The 18,274-nt window shown below is 33.0% G+C and overlaps 1 protein-coding gene across 3 annotated transcripts in view; it reads left to right on the forward strand.

The window, feature by feature from the left end:
- The window catches only part of ASCC3 (activating signal cointegrator 1 complex subunit 3), a 325,569-nt gene that overhangs the window by 140,189 nt on the left and 167,106 nt on the right, over positions 1 to 18,274 (forward strand). For all 3 annotated transcript variants that reach the window (XM_074310218.1, XM_074310220.1, XM_074310219.1), the window contains exons 15-16: positions 13,652 to 13,843; positions 14,145 to 14,369. In XM_074310218.1, coding sequence (XP_074166319.1) covers positions 13,652 to 13,843; positions 14,145 to 14,369 — 417 coding nt within the window. The remainder of the gene's footprint in view (positions 1 to 13,651; positions 13,844 to 14,144; positions 14,370 to 18,274) is intronic.

The following is an 18,274-nucleotide window of genomic DNA, read 5'->3' on the forward strand; positions in this document are numbered from 1 at the left end:
AAGATTGTTTCTTCTCACCAGGAACTTATAATCTAATTGGGAAACAACATGTAATCAAATATATAAGAAGGCTTTTTGTTGAAAAAAGTGGGGGTGCATTTTAGTTGGGAGTAAATAAAGAAAAACCCAGAAAGGTCAGTAGTTGAAACAACTGAGGAAGAATGTTACAGGATGAATGTCCAAGAAAACCAGAAAACCAGAACCAAGAGATCAAGTGTCCTGTTTGTAGATTAGCCAGGAGGAATGGATCAAAGTGTGTGTCTGTGGGAGTAAGGTATAAAAAGACTGGAAAGATTATAAAGGCCTTTGAATGCCAAACAGAGCCTTTTCTATTTGATTGCAGGTAGAGGCAATAGGAAGCTGAGTTGGGATTTTAGGATTGTGACAAATTTAGAGTTGCATTTTAGGAAAATCACTTTCATGCCTGAGCAAAGTATAGATTGGAGTAAGGAAAGACTGACCCACTAGCAGGCTTTTATGATAATACAGGTGTTAGAGAAAGAGGGACAGGAGTGGCGACTTGTGTTGGAGGAGATAAGATGATATATATTTGAGATATGTTGCAAAAGTGATAAAGATGTTCGCAACAGTTGGTATTGGGGCATAGGGATGTGGGATCAAGAGATAGAGAGGAATCCAAAATTGCTTCTAGAGTATAAGCCTGAAAGTCTGGAAGAGCAGAAGTGCCTTCTGTAATAAAAGGGAGGTTAAAAAGTGGGGGGAATTCGGAGGGAAGGATATTAAGTTTTGTTTTGGACTTTTTGAGTTGAGATGTGTGAAAGGCAATTGGAAACGGAAGACAGGAGGTCTGCACAAAGGTGGAGCTGGATGGATAGATTTGAGAATCATCAGCATAGATATGATAATTAAATGAGAGGAGTGATATAAATAGCTTGCCAAGTGGTCTATAGCTTCTGAAAGATTGTAAAGTTTTATCTGGTTCAACTTTCTCATTTTACAAATATGACAAAACAGGAAGAAAGATTATGCTTTCCCCAATGATGAGGTGTATCATCTTAGTCAAGGAACTTGAACTGGCTTTCTAGACTTTCAAGTTTGATTTTTCTATAATATAGCATTGGTATTGTTCTTAACCTATATAGGACGTTTATTCCTTAAGTTCAAATATATAAATGAATTCAGAGAAAATATGGGGTATTGTATGGAGTTAAGAAAAAAAAAAGACTTAATTCTGCTACTGGTCAGATTTAGAAAAGGACCTTAAAGGCTTACTAGTTCATCTCCCTCCTTTTACAGATGGAGAAAGTATGCCAGAGAGGTTAAGAGAATTTTTTCAAATTACATAGATAGTAAATAATAGAGCCAAGACTCCAATGTGGGTCTTTCCACATCCATATCCAACATTTCAATTATAGTGCATGGCTTTTAGTAGAAATAGAAGGCTATAAGTACCAAAAGGATGTAGCTTAAACAAATAACAAGCTCTTACCTGGAAGCCCCAAAGTAGATGCAAAGCACCATTATAGAAGTGAGAACTGAGAGTTTCTAAGGAGGCTTCTTTCTTTCTAACCAAGAGAAGCAGTCTTATTGTAAAGTTCCTTTTTGTTACAGAAAAAGTAGAGAATTTATTTATGGAATATTTGAAAATTAATTATGCTAGTATCTAGTAAATAACTATCTTTATTTTCTAAAAGTTATTTCAGTTGAGATACCTTTCTTGTCTCTGATAAGAGCTACTATATAGTTGCATGTTTAAATTGCTTATGACTATATCTTGTATTTTTGAGTTACCTATATATATATAGCATCTTAGATTCTCCTAGATAGTAGATGCTAATAAATTAAATATTACCATCTAATTGGTAGCACTACTGCATGTATAATGAAAAGATGATGAATTCAAACATAATGGTTTTTATTTCCTACCACAGGTATTTACAAATTATGTAATCAAGTCATTTAGCTTCTCTTCTCATCTGATAACAATAATATCTATGAACATAGAAGAACTTTAAAAGAGCATTATCAGTGTTTTTAAATGAATAAGATGATGATAATCCCTTCAAGAAAATAATAGTTCATGGAGTATAGGCTATGGACTATAGAGCTTTGCAACTGCAGGAAAAGTCTGTGCATTCAAGCAAAAGAAAGTCTTAAGTCCATATTGGAGCACTTTCAGGCAGGAATGGGGAAACAGTTATCAAATGGGAGCTTTGTCATTCACTACCTTGTTCTAATTCACCAATCCAGGGCAGTCTGAGAAGGGTACCTGCAGTCAGACATGGTGTTCTGGGGTAAGAATAGTTCATAAGCTTTTGTCATTGACCTCGGCAACTTCATGACTAGAATCTGTGTACTCTGAACTTCCTATCTACTGTGAAATATGGGCATCTTTTATGTATTGTCTCTTCTAATTAAGATGTTCATTGAGAGCAGGATTATCTCAATTTTCTATCTGTATCGCTAATGCGTAACACAGTTCTTGAAACATAGTAAGCACTTAATAAATGATTTTTCCATTTCATCAGAAACTAGACATGGAATGTTTGGGAGGAAGAACTTAGATCCAAAGCAAGTTAGCAGCATGAATTCTGTATTTGAATACAGAAATGTCATAGTAGGTATAAGAGACTTCTTGCTATTTAAGCTAGCCTCTTCATAAACTACACATTTTCATATATTTCTGCTCCAAGCCAAAACTTGGATGTATATAAGACTGAAACCACAGATGGGGACAAGTGTCTTAACAGAAAAGTGAGCTGTAAATTTTCTGTGGTTAGCACAAAATGAGTTGAATGAAATCAAGAGTAGTGAAGCTCATATGTTATATCAGAGCTTTTGATAGATAGTAGCAAAACTAACATTATAAAGGTATTAGAAGAAAATTATAGCTTTTTGATTAGTATGAGAAACAGAGATGTTCTATGAAACTTATGACTGCAGAGAAATAAGTAGCAATACTTAAATATTATTAAACACTTAAATTATAGTCTTAATTTGTGGCATTATCTACTTTTCAGATATTTGCATAAATAGCTTAAGACACAGTAACTTTTCTCATGCATTCTTCCAAAAATGTGATATCCATAAGTGAACATAACATATTCCACATATGGTCTGATCAGGGCAGAGTCCATTGGGATTGTTATTCATGATTTCTGTCTCTCTTAATTCAGCCTAAGGTCTTTTTAGCATTTTTGACTGACATATATCTCTGTAGGGCCACTGAGCTGGTAGTACACAAAAATCCCCCCCCCCCCTTTTTTTTTTTTCCAATTATTTAAAACATTTCCACTTTAGTCATTTTGTACAAGAAGATTCGAATAAAAAAAAAAAGTTCAAATAAAGTGAAAAATAGTATAGTATGCTTCCAGCTGTATTCAACAAATATCAGCTATTTTTCTGAAATGAGATAATATGATTCGTTATTAATCCTTTGGAATTTTCTTGGATCTTTATTTTGCTGAGAATAGTCATTTACAATTTTTCATCAAACAATTGTGCTTACATGTACACGTTCTCCTGGTTCTGTTCACTTTACTATGCATCAGTTCATGTAAGTCTTTTTAATGGGCTATAAATTCTAGATATTATGCTCATTGTTTTAACTCTTCACTCATATATTGCTCATAAGCACTTAGTTGTCAAATCTTGTAATTTCTACTTTACAACGTTTTTTGAATTCATCTTTCTCTCTTGTGCATAGTCACAATCCTAGTTCAAATCTATCTAGTCTCTCTGCCTCAGGTCTATTACCACTCCCAGTTTATTTTTCACACAACTACTAGAGTGATTCAGCTAAAGTTTGTTCATATAAATCCTTTATTCAATAAATACCAGTGGACCCCTGTTACCTCTAGAATCAAATAAAAAGTCCTTTGTTTCAGGCTTATCATACATTATACATATCCTATTCATGCTGTCTTTGCCAATTCATTAGACCTCAACTGTCCCTTACACATGGCACTTTATCTCCCTTTACCCTGGGATTGCCACATGACTGGAGTACATGTAATTCTTATAGGATTTTTCTTCAAAGCTTAGTTAATTCTTGTATCACCTTCTCCATTAAGTCTATATTTTTGAAGGTATTCATCCATTTCATTTAAGTTATCAAATTTATTGGCATAAAGTTGGGCAAAGTAACTCTTAATTATTGCTCTACTTTCATAGTGGAATTTTCTTCATAAGTGGAAATTTCTTCCTTTTCATTTTTAAGACTAACAACCTGAATTTCTTCTTTCCTTTTTCTAATCAAATTACCAATGGTTTATCTATTTTGTTGGTTTTTTCATAAAACCAACTCTTAGTTTTATTTATTAATTCAATAGTTTTTTTTTTTAACTTTCAGTTTTATTGATTTCTCCTTTTATTTTTAGAATTTCAAGTTTAGTGTTTGATTAGGGGGTTTTAATTTGCTCTATTTCTAGCTTTTTTAGTTGTAAGCCTAATTCATTGATTTTCTCTTTCTCTGTTTTATCTATTGATATAAAATTTCTCTTTATTATTGTCTTGGCTGCATCCCACACATTTTGGTTTGACATCTCATTATTGTCATTCTCTTGGGTGAAATTATTAATTGGTTGAAATTATTTAAAATCATAGGATTTGTTGTTTCACCCAATCATTCTTTAGGATGAGATTTTTTAGTTTACAGTTATTTTTTGGTCTATTTTCCCCTGGCTTTTTATTTAATGTAATTTTTATTACATCATGATCTGAAAAGGATGGATTTCTGCCTTTCTGCATTTGAATCTGAGGTCTTTATTTCCTAATATTAAAATGTCAATTTTTGTATAGGTTCCATGAACTGCTGAGAAGAAAGTGTACTCTTTTCATCTCCATTCAGTTTTCTCCAAAGATCTATCATACCTAATTTTTCTAGTATTCTATTTACCTCTTTAACTTCTTTCTTATTTATTTTTTTGGTTTGATTTATCTAGTTCTGAGAGTACAAGTTTGAGATCTACTATTATAGTTTTGCTGTCTATTTCTTCTTGCAACTCTCTTAACTTCATTAGGAATTTAGATGCTCTACCACTTGATGCATATCTGTTTAGTGTTGATATTGCTTCATTATCTATGCTACCCATTAGCAAGATATTGTACCTTTCTTTATCCTTTTTAATTAGATCAATTTTTGGTTTTGCTTGATTTGAGATCAAGATGGCTACCCCTGCTTTTTTGACTTCACCTGAAGCATACTAGATTCTGCTCCAGCCTTTTACCTTTATTCTCTATGTATCACCCTGCTTCAAGTGTATTTCCTGTAAACAACATATTGTAGGACTCTGGCTTTTAATCCAGTCTGCTATTTGCCTCTGCTCTATGGAGAGTTTACCCCATTCACATTTATGGTTAAAATGACTAATTCTGTATTTCCTGCCATCTTTTTATCCCCAAATTATGCTTTTCTCTTTCCTTTCCCTCTTATCCTCTACCTAGTATTAGACTTATGAGCACCACTTGCTTCATGCAGCCCTCTCTCTCTCATTAGGATTCCTCCCCTTCCCTTAAAATCCCTCCCCTTTTCTTAAACCTTTCCCTTACAATTTCTTATTCCCTTCTATTTATCCTACTTTTTCTCTTTTTATTTTTCCCCTCCCACTTTTCAATGAGGTGGGAGAAGTTTCTCTGTAAATCACATATGTCTAATATTTTCTCTTTGAGCCAATTCTGATGAGAATAAGATTCACACTGTGTTCATCCCCCTCCCTTTTTTCCCCTCTATCTAATAGGTTTCCTTTGCCTCTTCTTGAGACGTAGTACTTCCACTTTTTCCCTTTTCTAGTACAATTTCCTTTCCACCTCTGGATTCTTTTTTATATTATAAACAGTAAAACCAAATTATACACGTACTCTTTATGTATACTCATAAAAGAAATGTAGTTCCCAAAATTTCTTTTTACCTTTTTATGTTTCTTGAATCCTATATTTGCAAGTCAAACTTTTTTGTTTAGTTCCAGTTTTTTTGTCAGAAATAGATGGAATTCACCTATTTCATTGAATGTCCATCTTTTTCCCTGGAAGAAAATGCTCAGTTTGACTTGGTAAGTTATTCTTGGCTGCATTCCAAGTTCTTTTGCCTTTCAGAATATCAGTTTCCAGGCCCTTCAGTCTTTTAATGTGGATGCTGCTAGATCCTGAGTAATCCTTATTGTGGCTCATTGGTATTTGAATTTTTTTTTCCTAGCTGCTTGTAGTATTTTTTCCTTGGTCTGATAGTTCTGTAATTTGGCCACTATATTTCTTGGAGTTTTGATTTGGGGATCTCTTTCAGTAGGTGATCAATGAATTCTTTTAATGTCTATTTTGCCCTTTGTTGCTATAACATCTGGGCAGTTCTCTTTGATGATTTCCTGAAAAATAGTGTCTAGGCTCTTTTTTTAATCATGATTTTCAGGAAGTCCAATAATTCTCAGATTATCTCTCTTAGGTCTATTTTCCAGGTCTGTTGTTTTCCCAAGTAGGTCTTTTAACTTTTTTTTTTCCTATTTTTTCATTTTTTTGGTTTTGTTTGACTGATTCTTGGTGTCTCCTCAAGTCATTCATTTCCATTAGTTCCAGTCTGATTTTTAATGAATGATTCTCTTCATTTACTTTTTAAAATTTCTTTTTGTATTTGTCCAATTAAGTTTTTAAATGAGTTGTTTTGTTCTATGGAATTTTATTTGCCAATTTTTTTTTTTTTAAGAATTATTTTCTTTTTCCAACTTACACATTCTGTTTTCCTTGGAATTGTTTACCTTTTCCATTTCACGGATTCTGTTTTTCAGGTAGTTGATTTCTTTTTGCACTCTATCTTTTAATTAGTTATATGTCTTATCCTGACCCTCTAGCAAAGCTTTCTTTTCCTTTCCCCATTTTTCTTCTAGCTCTCTTTTAAGATCCTTTTTAATTTCTTCCATAAGAGCCTTATGTGATGGGGACCAGATCATATCTATCTTTGGATCTAGAGAAGAACTGTTTTTAGTCTCCTCAGGGTTTGAAGTCTGCTCTCTTTCCATATAGAAGCTATCTATAGTTAGAGCCTGCTTAGCTTTTCTGCTCATTTTAAAAAAGGAAAAAAAAAAAAAGAAAGAAAAGAAAAGCTATGGTCTCCTTATATGGGATAGTAGCATATTTCCAAGCTGCCTCTACAGACAACAGGAAGTGGCAGTGAAGCAGCAGTGGGACAGTACCCACAGGCTGCATTCAGATTAGCAGTTGTGCTGAAATCAGTTGCAGTAGGAAGACAGTATCTGCACTGAGAGCAGTGACTGTGCCTGTGCCTGGTTCATGTTGAGTCACTCCAGGTGTTGGGTGGGTGTGGTCAGGTCCAGAGAGACCCTAGGTTTTCAGGGTTATAGTCTTTACCCCTGTGTCTGTAGCTTCTCTGCTGATCTACTGAATTGTTGCCAGAGCAATCTAGCTCACACTGTGGTAGAGTTCTCCCTGCATATTTTCCTCCAGCAGAGATCACACCCATCCCCCTCCTGGTCTACTCAGCAGGAGCAGTTCCCTTGGTTCTTAATGCCTTCCTGAGTCTGCCCCTGATCTACCCCAGTCTTGTCCTCAAGTGAGAGCAAAAACAGACCTTTTCTGGAGAATTTCGAGATTATCTTCCGTTGGTAATGTGTTGTACTCCCAATATTCGTGGGGTCTGACAATCAAGCACTAATTGTTAGACTGAATTTTGTTAAAATTGATTGGGGGAAAAGGAGAGCCTAGGAAGATGCCTGTGGCCTCTCCACCATCTGGCTCCACCTCCTCTCTTTTTATTTTTAACTTAATTTTCCTTAAGGGTTTTATTTTCATTTCACAACTTGACTTTTATGGAAATGTTTTACATAACTTCACATGTAGTTTCTTAATTGTGTGTGGGAATAAAGGAGAGAACTTAGAACTCAAAAATCTTAAAAACAAATGAAAAAAATTGTTTTGAATGTAACTAAGAGAAATAATAAAATAAAAAAAAATAATTAAACTTATTAATAATTTACATTGTAGAGGGAAAGTCAAAATCCTCTGGCTCAAAAGATCAGATCCAGCCTTCATTATCATACTGGTTTTCCGTTGGATTTGCAACCCAAAGTGTAATAGCACCCTTCTGGGAGCCAAGAAAACTTTAGGTTCAAATCCTGCCTCAGATACTTATTAGCAGTGGGACCTTGGGCAGGTTACTTTATTACTCAATTTCTTCCTCCACAAAGATAGGAAGTTGAACTTGATAAGCTCTATTAATGCTAAGATCACTTCTAATTCTAAATTTCTCCTCCCGTTTTCCTTTCTCTTCCAAACTTGCCTCTTTTTCTTCCTCTCTCCTTCCTTGCTCAGTATAGTCTAGGATAGCATTAATGTTTAGACCTTCTGTTACACCATTGACTAATTTTTAGCTTGCCTGGTTTTTTGCAAACTCAAAATTGTTCTCTTACTCACTCATAGAATTGTTTTATCTTTTCACACTTCATTTTCTTTTTTTTTTTTTTTTTGACTGATTTAAAAAAAAATATCTTTAAGATTTTACATTTTTGTGTGTTAATACTTTTAATTAATTAAATTTGGTCCTCTCATTTGACATTTTGGCTGTCTACTTTTTGATTCATCTGATCACTAACAACCACTAAACTTAGAACAGAATTTTCTTGTCTTAGTTTGTTTAATACATTGCTTTGCCTCATCTCTAATTTCCTACCTCTCCCCCCCCCCCAACCCAGAAGGCTCTTATGATGGGTATTTGACTCTTGGAGTAACATAGACTTTTAATTTTAATCTACATTAACAATTTCTCCTTTGCTAATCAAGACAGTCTAGGCAATCAGCAAAAATCAAGTCTTGCTTTGTAGTTTTCTGAGGCTTAGTCACACTGAAAACTTTAAAAATGGCTGTCATAGGTTCAAGTTTGCTCTCATCCTTCCTTGTTAACTTTGTACTCCTAACAAACTTCTCTAGAATCAGGACATATGGAAGACGTATCACCTGAGCCATTATTTAAAACTTTTGACTTAGTAAATATTTTAAAGAATTGTTTTGGCCAAAGAATTCATCGCTCTCCAAACCTACTAGTGATAAGGCTTTCCAAATTTAGGCATGCTCCTTTGGCATAAAAGTCCAGTTATTTACTCAGCCTATATTTAAAGCCTTTCTAGCTTGTTTGTTAAGGGGTGTGTGTGTGTGTGTGTGTGTGTGTGTGTGTGTGTGTGTGTGTGTGTGTGTGTGTGTTTTGTGTAAAAAATAGTTTACTCTTTAGAATTTTAATATAGGTGAAAATAAATATATGATACAATACAATGAAATTAAGTTTATGGTTTCAATTTACCAAATGTAGCATAATATATAAAATTAAAAGTTTGGTAATATTGAATTTTGGTCATTTTTATATTGCAAGAAGTAATATGGCTTCCTTGTAATAATAACTAATGTTTATTTTGTGATGTTTTACCTGAATTATCTTTTTTGATCCTTAAAACAATCCTGTTTGGTGAGTGTTTTGGTGGTATGGATTGGTAGGACCTGCAGCAAGTGAGTAGGATTTGAATCCAGGTGCCCCCATCTCCAATTTCAGCAGTTTTTCTACTCTTTACTACACTGCTTTTCTTATGGAAAGTATGCTAATATCAAATCCTGGCTTCAGCTTTAAAACTGATATGACTTATGGCAGATTACTCAAACCTTTCTGAACTTTAATTTTCTCATCTATGAAATGGAACAAATCAAGCACTATTAATTTCACACAGTTGTAGAGATACAAGCTACATAATTATATTGAAGTCTGTTTTGAAAGATATTCATTATACAAATGTGTTTGGTAGTTTTAATAGGGAAGATTGTATATCTTGTCATGTAAATAAGATCCACATAATAAAAATACAAGAATTGAATTAAGGGGAAATTTCTTAAAAGTCATTGAAGAGACCCAAAAAGCCTCTTGGGTATCACAGGTGGCTCTTTAACACTATTTAACACTCTTTATTGGTCAGTAGTTGTTGATTTTCATTGTTAGAGGAAGTTGCCTACAGTAAAAAAAAAAAAAAAAAAAAAAAAAAAAAAAATTAAATAAGCTGAAATTTTAGTATACTTTTTACAGGCAAATTTGTAGCAAGTTTTTTCATATTTACAAATAATACTTTATGTATTTGTTTAATAAATTTTGCTCTCTTATTTCTTATTTGTTAACCAACATCAGTATTTCAAATTGTATTTATAAAGTATTACTGATCAGAGTAATTTTCTACTGTGAATATTTTTAGGATGCTTAAATGATTTTGTGGATGCTCTTAATATTCCCAATTTTCAGATGTTTTCAAATTAATGGATAATTTTCACTAAGAGAAGAACAGGGCAGGAAGTTAGCATTTTTCCCCCAGTAGTCTAGAACTTTTTGAGTTTTATTTTTGTCACCTATTCAATTTACCATTTTTTACCTATACACTTGAATCTGATTAAATTTCAATTTCTGTGATCATTTTATTTCCCCCCCCAACCCCCTGTGAAAGTAAGAGAATAACAAGATCTGATATTTTATTTAAATTACTTGTTATATTCATAAATTAGATTAAAAACTCTATAGAAAAGGTATTAATGGTTTTTTAAAAATATTATTTCAATACATATAAATATTTAACCTCAGTGGAAAAACCTTGTTATAGATTAGCTGTATTAGATGGCCTTTTTTGACAGTAAGTATAAGGTCCAGTTGATAACCAGTGATGCTTTCATTATCTGTTTAAAATAAACCCTCTACATATAGTAGTTATATATATTATCTATATTTGGTTCCTATCATTGTACTAAATCCCTAAGGCAAATCTCCAATTTATAAGGTTTGCACCATATTAAAGAAGGAAAGAAGAAAGCTAAGGTGAATTAAACCAAAACTGACCCGTTCATGGCCTTTGACATTCTGTGAAATAGCAATTAATTTTCAACTGTAGGTGTACATCTTCATTTCAAACATACTTGACATCCACAAAAACACATAAATAACCAAAACAAAACCTTATTTGATCTATGCATCACCATTAGCTGCCATCTAGTGTGATCTTCCTCCTTTTCACATCTAAACACTGCCTTCACTTTTTTACTTCTCCTTTTCTTCTTAACTCTCTCTGCAGTCTGGCTTCCAGCTTCTCTCATTTGAAATTTCTCTCTCCAAAGTTATCAATGGATTCGAAGGTTCTCTAAAAATCAAAAACCTGTTCCTTTTCTTTCAAAGTTTCAAATGGAGCTCTTGATTGCCAAAATCTGATGATCTTTTCTCAGTCCTTTTTGACCTCTTTGCAACCTTTGGTATAGTTGATCATTCTCTTTTTGATGCTTTCTAATTCCTAGCCTTTCTTTTGACATAGCTCTCTCTCTCTCTCTCCCAATTTACCTTATGACTGCTCTTTCTCATTCTCCTTTGCTAGAACTACATCCAAGTTATGCTTGCTAACTGGAGGTGCTCCCCAAACTCTTTCCTGACTTCTCTTCTCTTCTTCCTATATAGTATTTTACTTGGGATTCTAAAATCAGCTTCTAAATATAAATCCAGCCCCAATCTCTTTATCAAATTCTAGTTTCCAACTGCTTTTAAATATCTTGAACTGGATGCCCCACACACATTTTAAAGTCAGTGTGTCTAAAACTGAGCCCACTATTTTTCCTCTTAAACTTTTCCTTTTTCTAACTGTCTTTTCATTGTTGAGTGTACTATCATCTTTCCAGTTAGGCAGGCTCACAACTCTGTGTCATCTTTAATTTCTCACTTTCTCATCTCCCTCTCCAATGAGTTGATAAACCATGTTGGTTCTATTTTTGGAGCATTTTATATACTCCCTTTTTTCTCCTCTGACATTGCCACCATAGTACAGGTCTCCTTTACTTCATACAGAAATTATTGCAGTAATTATTTTATTAATCTCTTAGCCTAAACTATTTCTCTACTTCACTCTGTTCTCCAGTTAGCTACTAAAAATATCTTCATAGAGCACAGCTCTGACCATGTTACAGCAGCAACCCCCTTTCACTAGAATCCAGTGGCTTCCTACTTAAAGAATCAAATATGAAATCCTCTGTTTGCCTTTAAAGCCCTTCATAACTTGGATCTTCTTTCTACCTTCTAGTATTTTTACAGCTTATTCCCCTCCATCCATGTATTTGTAATCCCTAACACTAGCCTCCTTGCTGATCATTGCACAAAACACTTCATTTCCTGACTCCAGTTATTTTTACTGGCCTAGAACACTGCCATCTCTACCTTTTGGGTTCTCTGGCTTCCTTCAAGTCCCAGCTAAGATTCCATCTTTTAAGATGATGAGGATAATGTTAGCATTTACAGAGTGCCTACTATGGGCCCGGCACTGTGCTAAGTGCTTTATAAGTAATATCATATTGGGAAATAGGTGCTATTATTAAACTCATTATAATTGGGGAAATTGAGGCAAACAAAGGCTAAATGATCACACAACTAGTAGTGTCTGAAGACAAATTTGAACTCAGGTCTTCTTTATACCCAACACTATCCATCTTGCAGCCTAGCTATCTTTTGTAAGAAGCCTTTCCCAGTTTTTCTGTGCCTTACCTCTGAGATTATCTCTGAGGTTTATCTTGAATGTTTTTATTTATTTATATATGTAGGGAAAGATAGAGAAGAAATAGAAATAGTTTTTAATACAGCTATTAGCATGTTGTTTTCCCCATTAGATTGTGAGCTCCTTGAGAGCAAGGACTATTTTACTTTGCTTTTCTTTCTGTCTGCAGAGCTTAACATAGTGCCTAGCACATAGTAGGTGCTTTGTAAATACTTGTTAACTTCACATTTGTATTTTCAAATACTAAGATTTTTTTTTTTTAAATGACTTCCCAAATCAACACTAGGAGCTCAGATATAAGAATTTAGAATGATAGAGATGATTAGAACACATGACACATCTCTTCTTCCCTACTGGGTTCAGGCTTCTTTTCACTTATTGTCTCACTACAGGGAGGTTGGGAATCAGCTCTCCTTTGCCTCCACCGCCTGAAGACTAGGAGTATGATTTCTAGCAATACATGCATTACAACAAAATTCAACTAAAAGGCATATATGGCTGCCCTCTGAAGCTCATTATAATGAAATTTTGCCTGTACAGTCAGCTCTTTCTCTTCAGGTACCACTTATTTCCCTCTTATTCAGACATTTCATGGCTGTCCTTCACACTTGCCCAGCGAGCTTCATATTCACCATTTAGCTACTTTTCTTGCAGCTTCCAGGGGTCATAATTACTTTCCCTTTTCATAGCTTTGTTTTTTCTTTTGGAATATTGTTTACATACTTCATTGTCACATGTTGATTTTTATTTTGCTGGGGTTTTGGTGGGTATTTCTCTCATTTGTCAATTCAGGAAAATTATATTTTTCTTTTCACTGGTGTCAGTTATGGAGTATAAACCTCAAAATACTAAGAATTCTTATTATAGACTGTATTTTAAGGTTCTTGCCTATCTCATTTATCTCTCTATCTTTAAGACTTTCCAGTTCACACAGTTATAAAAGTTTTTTTCATAGGCTAACCAGTTTTATAAGACCTTCACTATTAGCTTCATTAAATAGTCTAGAGTTAATTATAATTTGAAAAACTGACACTATATTGTCCTAGAGACTTTTAGTGGGAGGAGCATAACATTCAATAATGATGCTAAAACGATGGGAACATTTTTTTCATAAATTCTGATTTTTTTACCTACTACAGGTACAAAAGTCAAGAAATAAGCAGTTGCGAGAAATGTTTCCAGATGGCTTTAGTATTCATCATGCTGGAATGCTTCGACAGGACAGAAGTTTGGTTGAAAACCTGTTTTCTCATGGACATATCAAAGTTCTAGTTTGTACAGCTACATTAGCATGGGGTGTCAATCTCCCTGCTCATGCTGTTATCATTAAGGTAAGAGCTTATTCTTCTCACATGGATATGTATCTATTTTTTTAAAAAAAGAAAGAAACCTATAAAACTATATACACTGAGAAATAATTATGTTTTAGATGGTCTGATTGACTTTAAATCATATTCTCCATTGAGAACCTAATATATATTATAAAATGTTAACTATATCATTGATTATGATAGGATTAAGTAAAGTACACTTTTGAAATCATACCATATTTGCCTAATTTCAGCATTCATCTCATCAGGATTATGTTTGTATGTGCTTATGTTAATTTTTATTAACTTTTTCTTTAACCAGGGAACACAAATATATGCTGCAAAAAGAGGTTCCTTTGTTGACCTTGGAATTTTAGATGTCATGCAGATATTTGGTCGAGCTGGAAGGCCGCAGTTTGATAAATTTGGGGAAGGCATAATCATAACAACTCATGATAAACTCAGCCATTACCTGACCCTACTTACTCAACAGAATCCAATTGAAAGCCAGTTTTTGGAAAGTCTTGCAGATAATCTGAATGCAGAGGTAAGATCTGATTAATGATAACTTGTTATCTTAGAAACTGTAACTAGCTGAAAGACCTAGATACTCTAGGGAAGCAGTCAAAGAAAACAAACAGAAAAACAATGCCTTTTTATAAGGTTTTCTCAAAATTGGCATCTGAGTATCATTGTACAGAAAAGTAGTATGTAAATCTCTTATGTGATCTGCAGTATAGCTAACCCAGATTTAAATATCATAATATATAACTAGTAAATAATGATGATATAAATTGCAAACTGCTAGCCTAACATATTCTGGGATTTCTAAACTTCTTTCGGTCCTCATCCTCCTTGGCTTTCAATAAACCTTCCCCTATATTCTTCGATTCAACATGAATAAGAAATAAATTCCAGTTTAACATGCATATTTGTATTTAAAAATTGTTGTAATCAATCTTTCATTAAAGAAAGCTTTATTTAATATGTAGTCTTTATTGTAAAATTGTTAAATCTTTATCAGAATTTAGTCAAATATATTAGTAAGCCCTTATATTCTGTTTTTTGTCAGGTAATATAGTGTTGTTTTTTTGGTGTGTGTTTGTGTGTTCTTCTCTCTCCCTCCCCATCCCACTCCTCCCCTTACCCTTCCCCCCTCCTTGGCAATTGGGGTTAAGTGACTTGCTAGGAAGCTAGGAAGCTAGGAAGATTTAAACTTAGGTCCTCCTGACTTCAGGGCTGGTGCCTTATCCACCTAGCTACCCCCAATATAGTTTATGGAGAGATACCTACAAATGTTCAATATTACAGTTTCATCTTCTTTACTATATCTGGGATATTTAAAAATTTTTGTTAGGTTTCAGATAATGCCTTTTTTTTTTTTCCCCCCAAAAAACAGACTAATTAATTTATAGAATGTTTTAAATGTTTTCTTCAGAAAAATGCTATGAGGTAAATAGTGCAAGTTATTGATTCTAGTTTGCAGATAAGAAGATACTCCTACAAGTTAAATGACATATGTTCTGTTATACTTCTATCAAGAAGCAAAGACTGGGGCAAAGCCAAGATCTTGTAATCCCTATTTCTTAGCTTTTTTACAGTAATTCTGTTTCTCTTACGAAAATCCTCATCTTCTTAGTTGATAGAAATAATGGCATTTTATTTCTTTCTTTTTCATTATCCAGAAGCAAAAATTCCATTTTGAAGATAAAGATAACAGGATAATAGTTTCTTTTTTTTTGTAAATATCAGACTTGACTCAAAAATACTTGTTTTAAAAAAATATTCCTCAAGTTTTTTTTTTTTTTCCATGCAGATGCTTTTTAATTTAACATGATTAATATGTATTATAATCTTTATATTTATCTTACTATTAATTTAGATCTTTTGGGATCTACTCTATACTTTATTTGGTTACTGAGTCTTCCTTTTTTTTTTTTTAAACCATATTATGAATAGTTTTTTCTCCTATTCCTTATTAATATTATTTTTAATGATGGGACTTTTTATACTTAAGTCATTTATCTTTTTGGAATTCTTAAATATGGTACAACATGCTAGTCTAAAGCCAATTTTATTCCATATTGCTTTCTGCTTTCTCCTAAGATTAATTGTCTTTTTTCCCCCCTAAATCCATAAAATGACTCCATGGTAGTCTGAGCTATATGACACTAACTCAGAAGATTTATTTAGATATTATTGTCATTTTAATATATTGGCAGAAACTGCCCCAATAAAATTTTTCTTTAATTTTTAAGTCAATTTTTGTAAAAAGTATTTTGGGGTTTTAGTTTAAGTTTCAGTAATGTCTTACTAAGTTAATCCTATATATTTTTATTTATTTTGAATAGAATTTCTCTTTCTTGATCTTCCTGTTGCCTTTCTCAGTAAATCAGAGAAACCTATTATTTTTGTAGCATTCCTTTCATATTTTTTGCTCAAGAAGATCTTGAAAATGATTGGAAATATTTTTCATTCTGTTTATATCCTCTTTGTATGCTTTTTCATTGCTCTTTGGTTTTCCTTCAAGTCAAATTCTTAGGGGAGTGAAGCATTTCAAGATTTGCAACACAGAACACTAAAAGTCACTGAAGGCCAACCAAGCACAGAAATTATTTCAGTTGGAAAATCTATAATCTTGTCAAATAGAAAGTAGTGGTGGCCAATGATACACAAGAATTCAGTAGAGCACAATGGAAAGCATGGATAAAAGTGAATGGCACATGGAAGGGTAGAACATAGAAGGGAATGGACTAAGGGTGATGGGAGTAAGGAAACAATAGAGAGGATAGGAAAAGTGAATTGTAGTATGGCATCCAGAGGTTCAGAATTACTGGGATATGGAAAGAATGAGACTGGACATCAGTGAAGATTATCCTCATTGAATATGGACAGTCATTGAAGATTAAAGTCAGGGAAATTAGTGCCTAAAACCATCCAGAATCACATTTACAGAGTTGAAAGAGACCTCTGAGGCCATCACAATGCAAATGAAATTTGCACAAGACACCCCTGTACATTTATTGCATTAAATTAATAATTGAGACCTTGATGCAGGATTCTTTGTATTCTCAATTCTCAAAAAAGGACAAATTTATTAACATTTTACATGACTTACATTTGTCAGATTTTCTTTGATTCTAAAGCAAATATGAGTATATTTGAAGGAACTTAGAATTGTCTTATGCACAAATAACAAAACTTCAATGCCAAGAAAGAAAATAATTGTGAAAAGTCACCTATAATGTTGTCATCATTTATTATTATTTATATTTTTTCAGGGAATAGGTAGGTAGATTCAACAAATAAATTTCTCAGATCAAAGAGAAGAAAATGTAACACAATGATCACACCCTGAATATTTATTTGGAAACAAAAGTATCTATTAGTTTAAAAATTAGTTTAAAATAAAGCATTTATTTTTAATTCAGCACTTACAACATATATATATATATATATATATATATATATATATATATATTTAGTTGTTTAAGCCATACAAGTTAGGAGGGAAATCATCATTGCTAATATTGAGTGTACTTTATATATACAAAGATCTGATCCCTATCATTTAGGATTTTTATATTCTGAATACTCATTGTGTACTCAGGAAATAATCATAAAGCCAGCGACCAAATGACAAATTAGAGTAGTGTAAATAAGATTTTTAATAAAATTGTAAAAATCTCTTAACATTTGATTTCCTTAGCCTTCTAATGGGATTCTCACTTTTAAGCATTGTGACTTCACATTCATAAAAAACTAGGGGGAAGGAACAGTCCAAAGCTATTGCATATATTTAATATATGTAATAGTTATATATATGGTTCTATATTTAATAGATCTAGAGAAGACATTTGATTTCAGCTGTCTCGACTAAGGGACTAAAGGATAGCAGTATGTGGAATATGTAGCTAACATTGGACTAATCTCTTTTTGATGGGAGTATCCTAGATTGTGTAATAAAAGAACTAGGAGAAAGACAAACTTATTCCAGACATTTGAATGCACCTCATATTGAAGGAAACTTTAAGTCTATTTTATTGCTGCCTTACCTTTCATGAACAAATACACAGGATCCTCACGATATCACCAGATATCTTTTCAAGAACTGAACTGTTAAGAGGAGAAAAATACTTTTTAAAATTATCATTTACAAACCTAATCCCTTTTGGCAGCTTCTAACTTCTGTTACTCTGCTTCTTAAGCCTTAGAAATGTAGAAGGCCTGGGGATAATTTTTATAGTAGACTGGAGAGTACTCGATACATAATTTAAAACCAACTTTTCATTAATTGCATTTTAAAATTACATATGAGTAATAAAGTAAAACATATTTGCCTTTTATATAAGATCAACTGGTTATCCTTTATTTAACAAAGTAACAAATTATCACTTTCCTAAGTTTTATTATAGGAAGGTATTATAAAATGATTTCGATTTCATCAGACAA

This window comes from Sminthopsis crassicaudata, chromosome 4 (assembly GCF_048593235.1).
Source record: "Sminthopsis crassicaudata isolate SCR6 chromosome 4, ASM4859323v1, whole genome shotgun sequence".
NCBI classification, from domain to species: domain Eukaryota; kingdom Metazoa; phylum Chordata; class Mammalia; order Dasyuromorphia; family Dasyuridae; genus Sminthopsis; species Sminthopsis crassicaudata.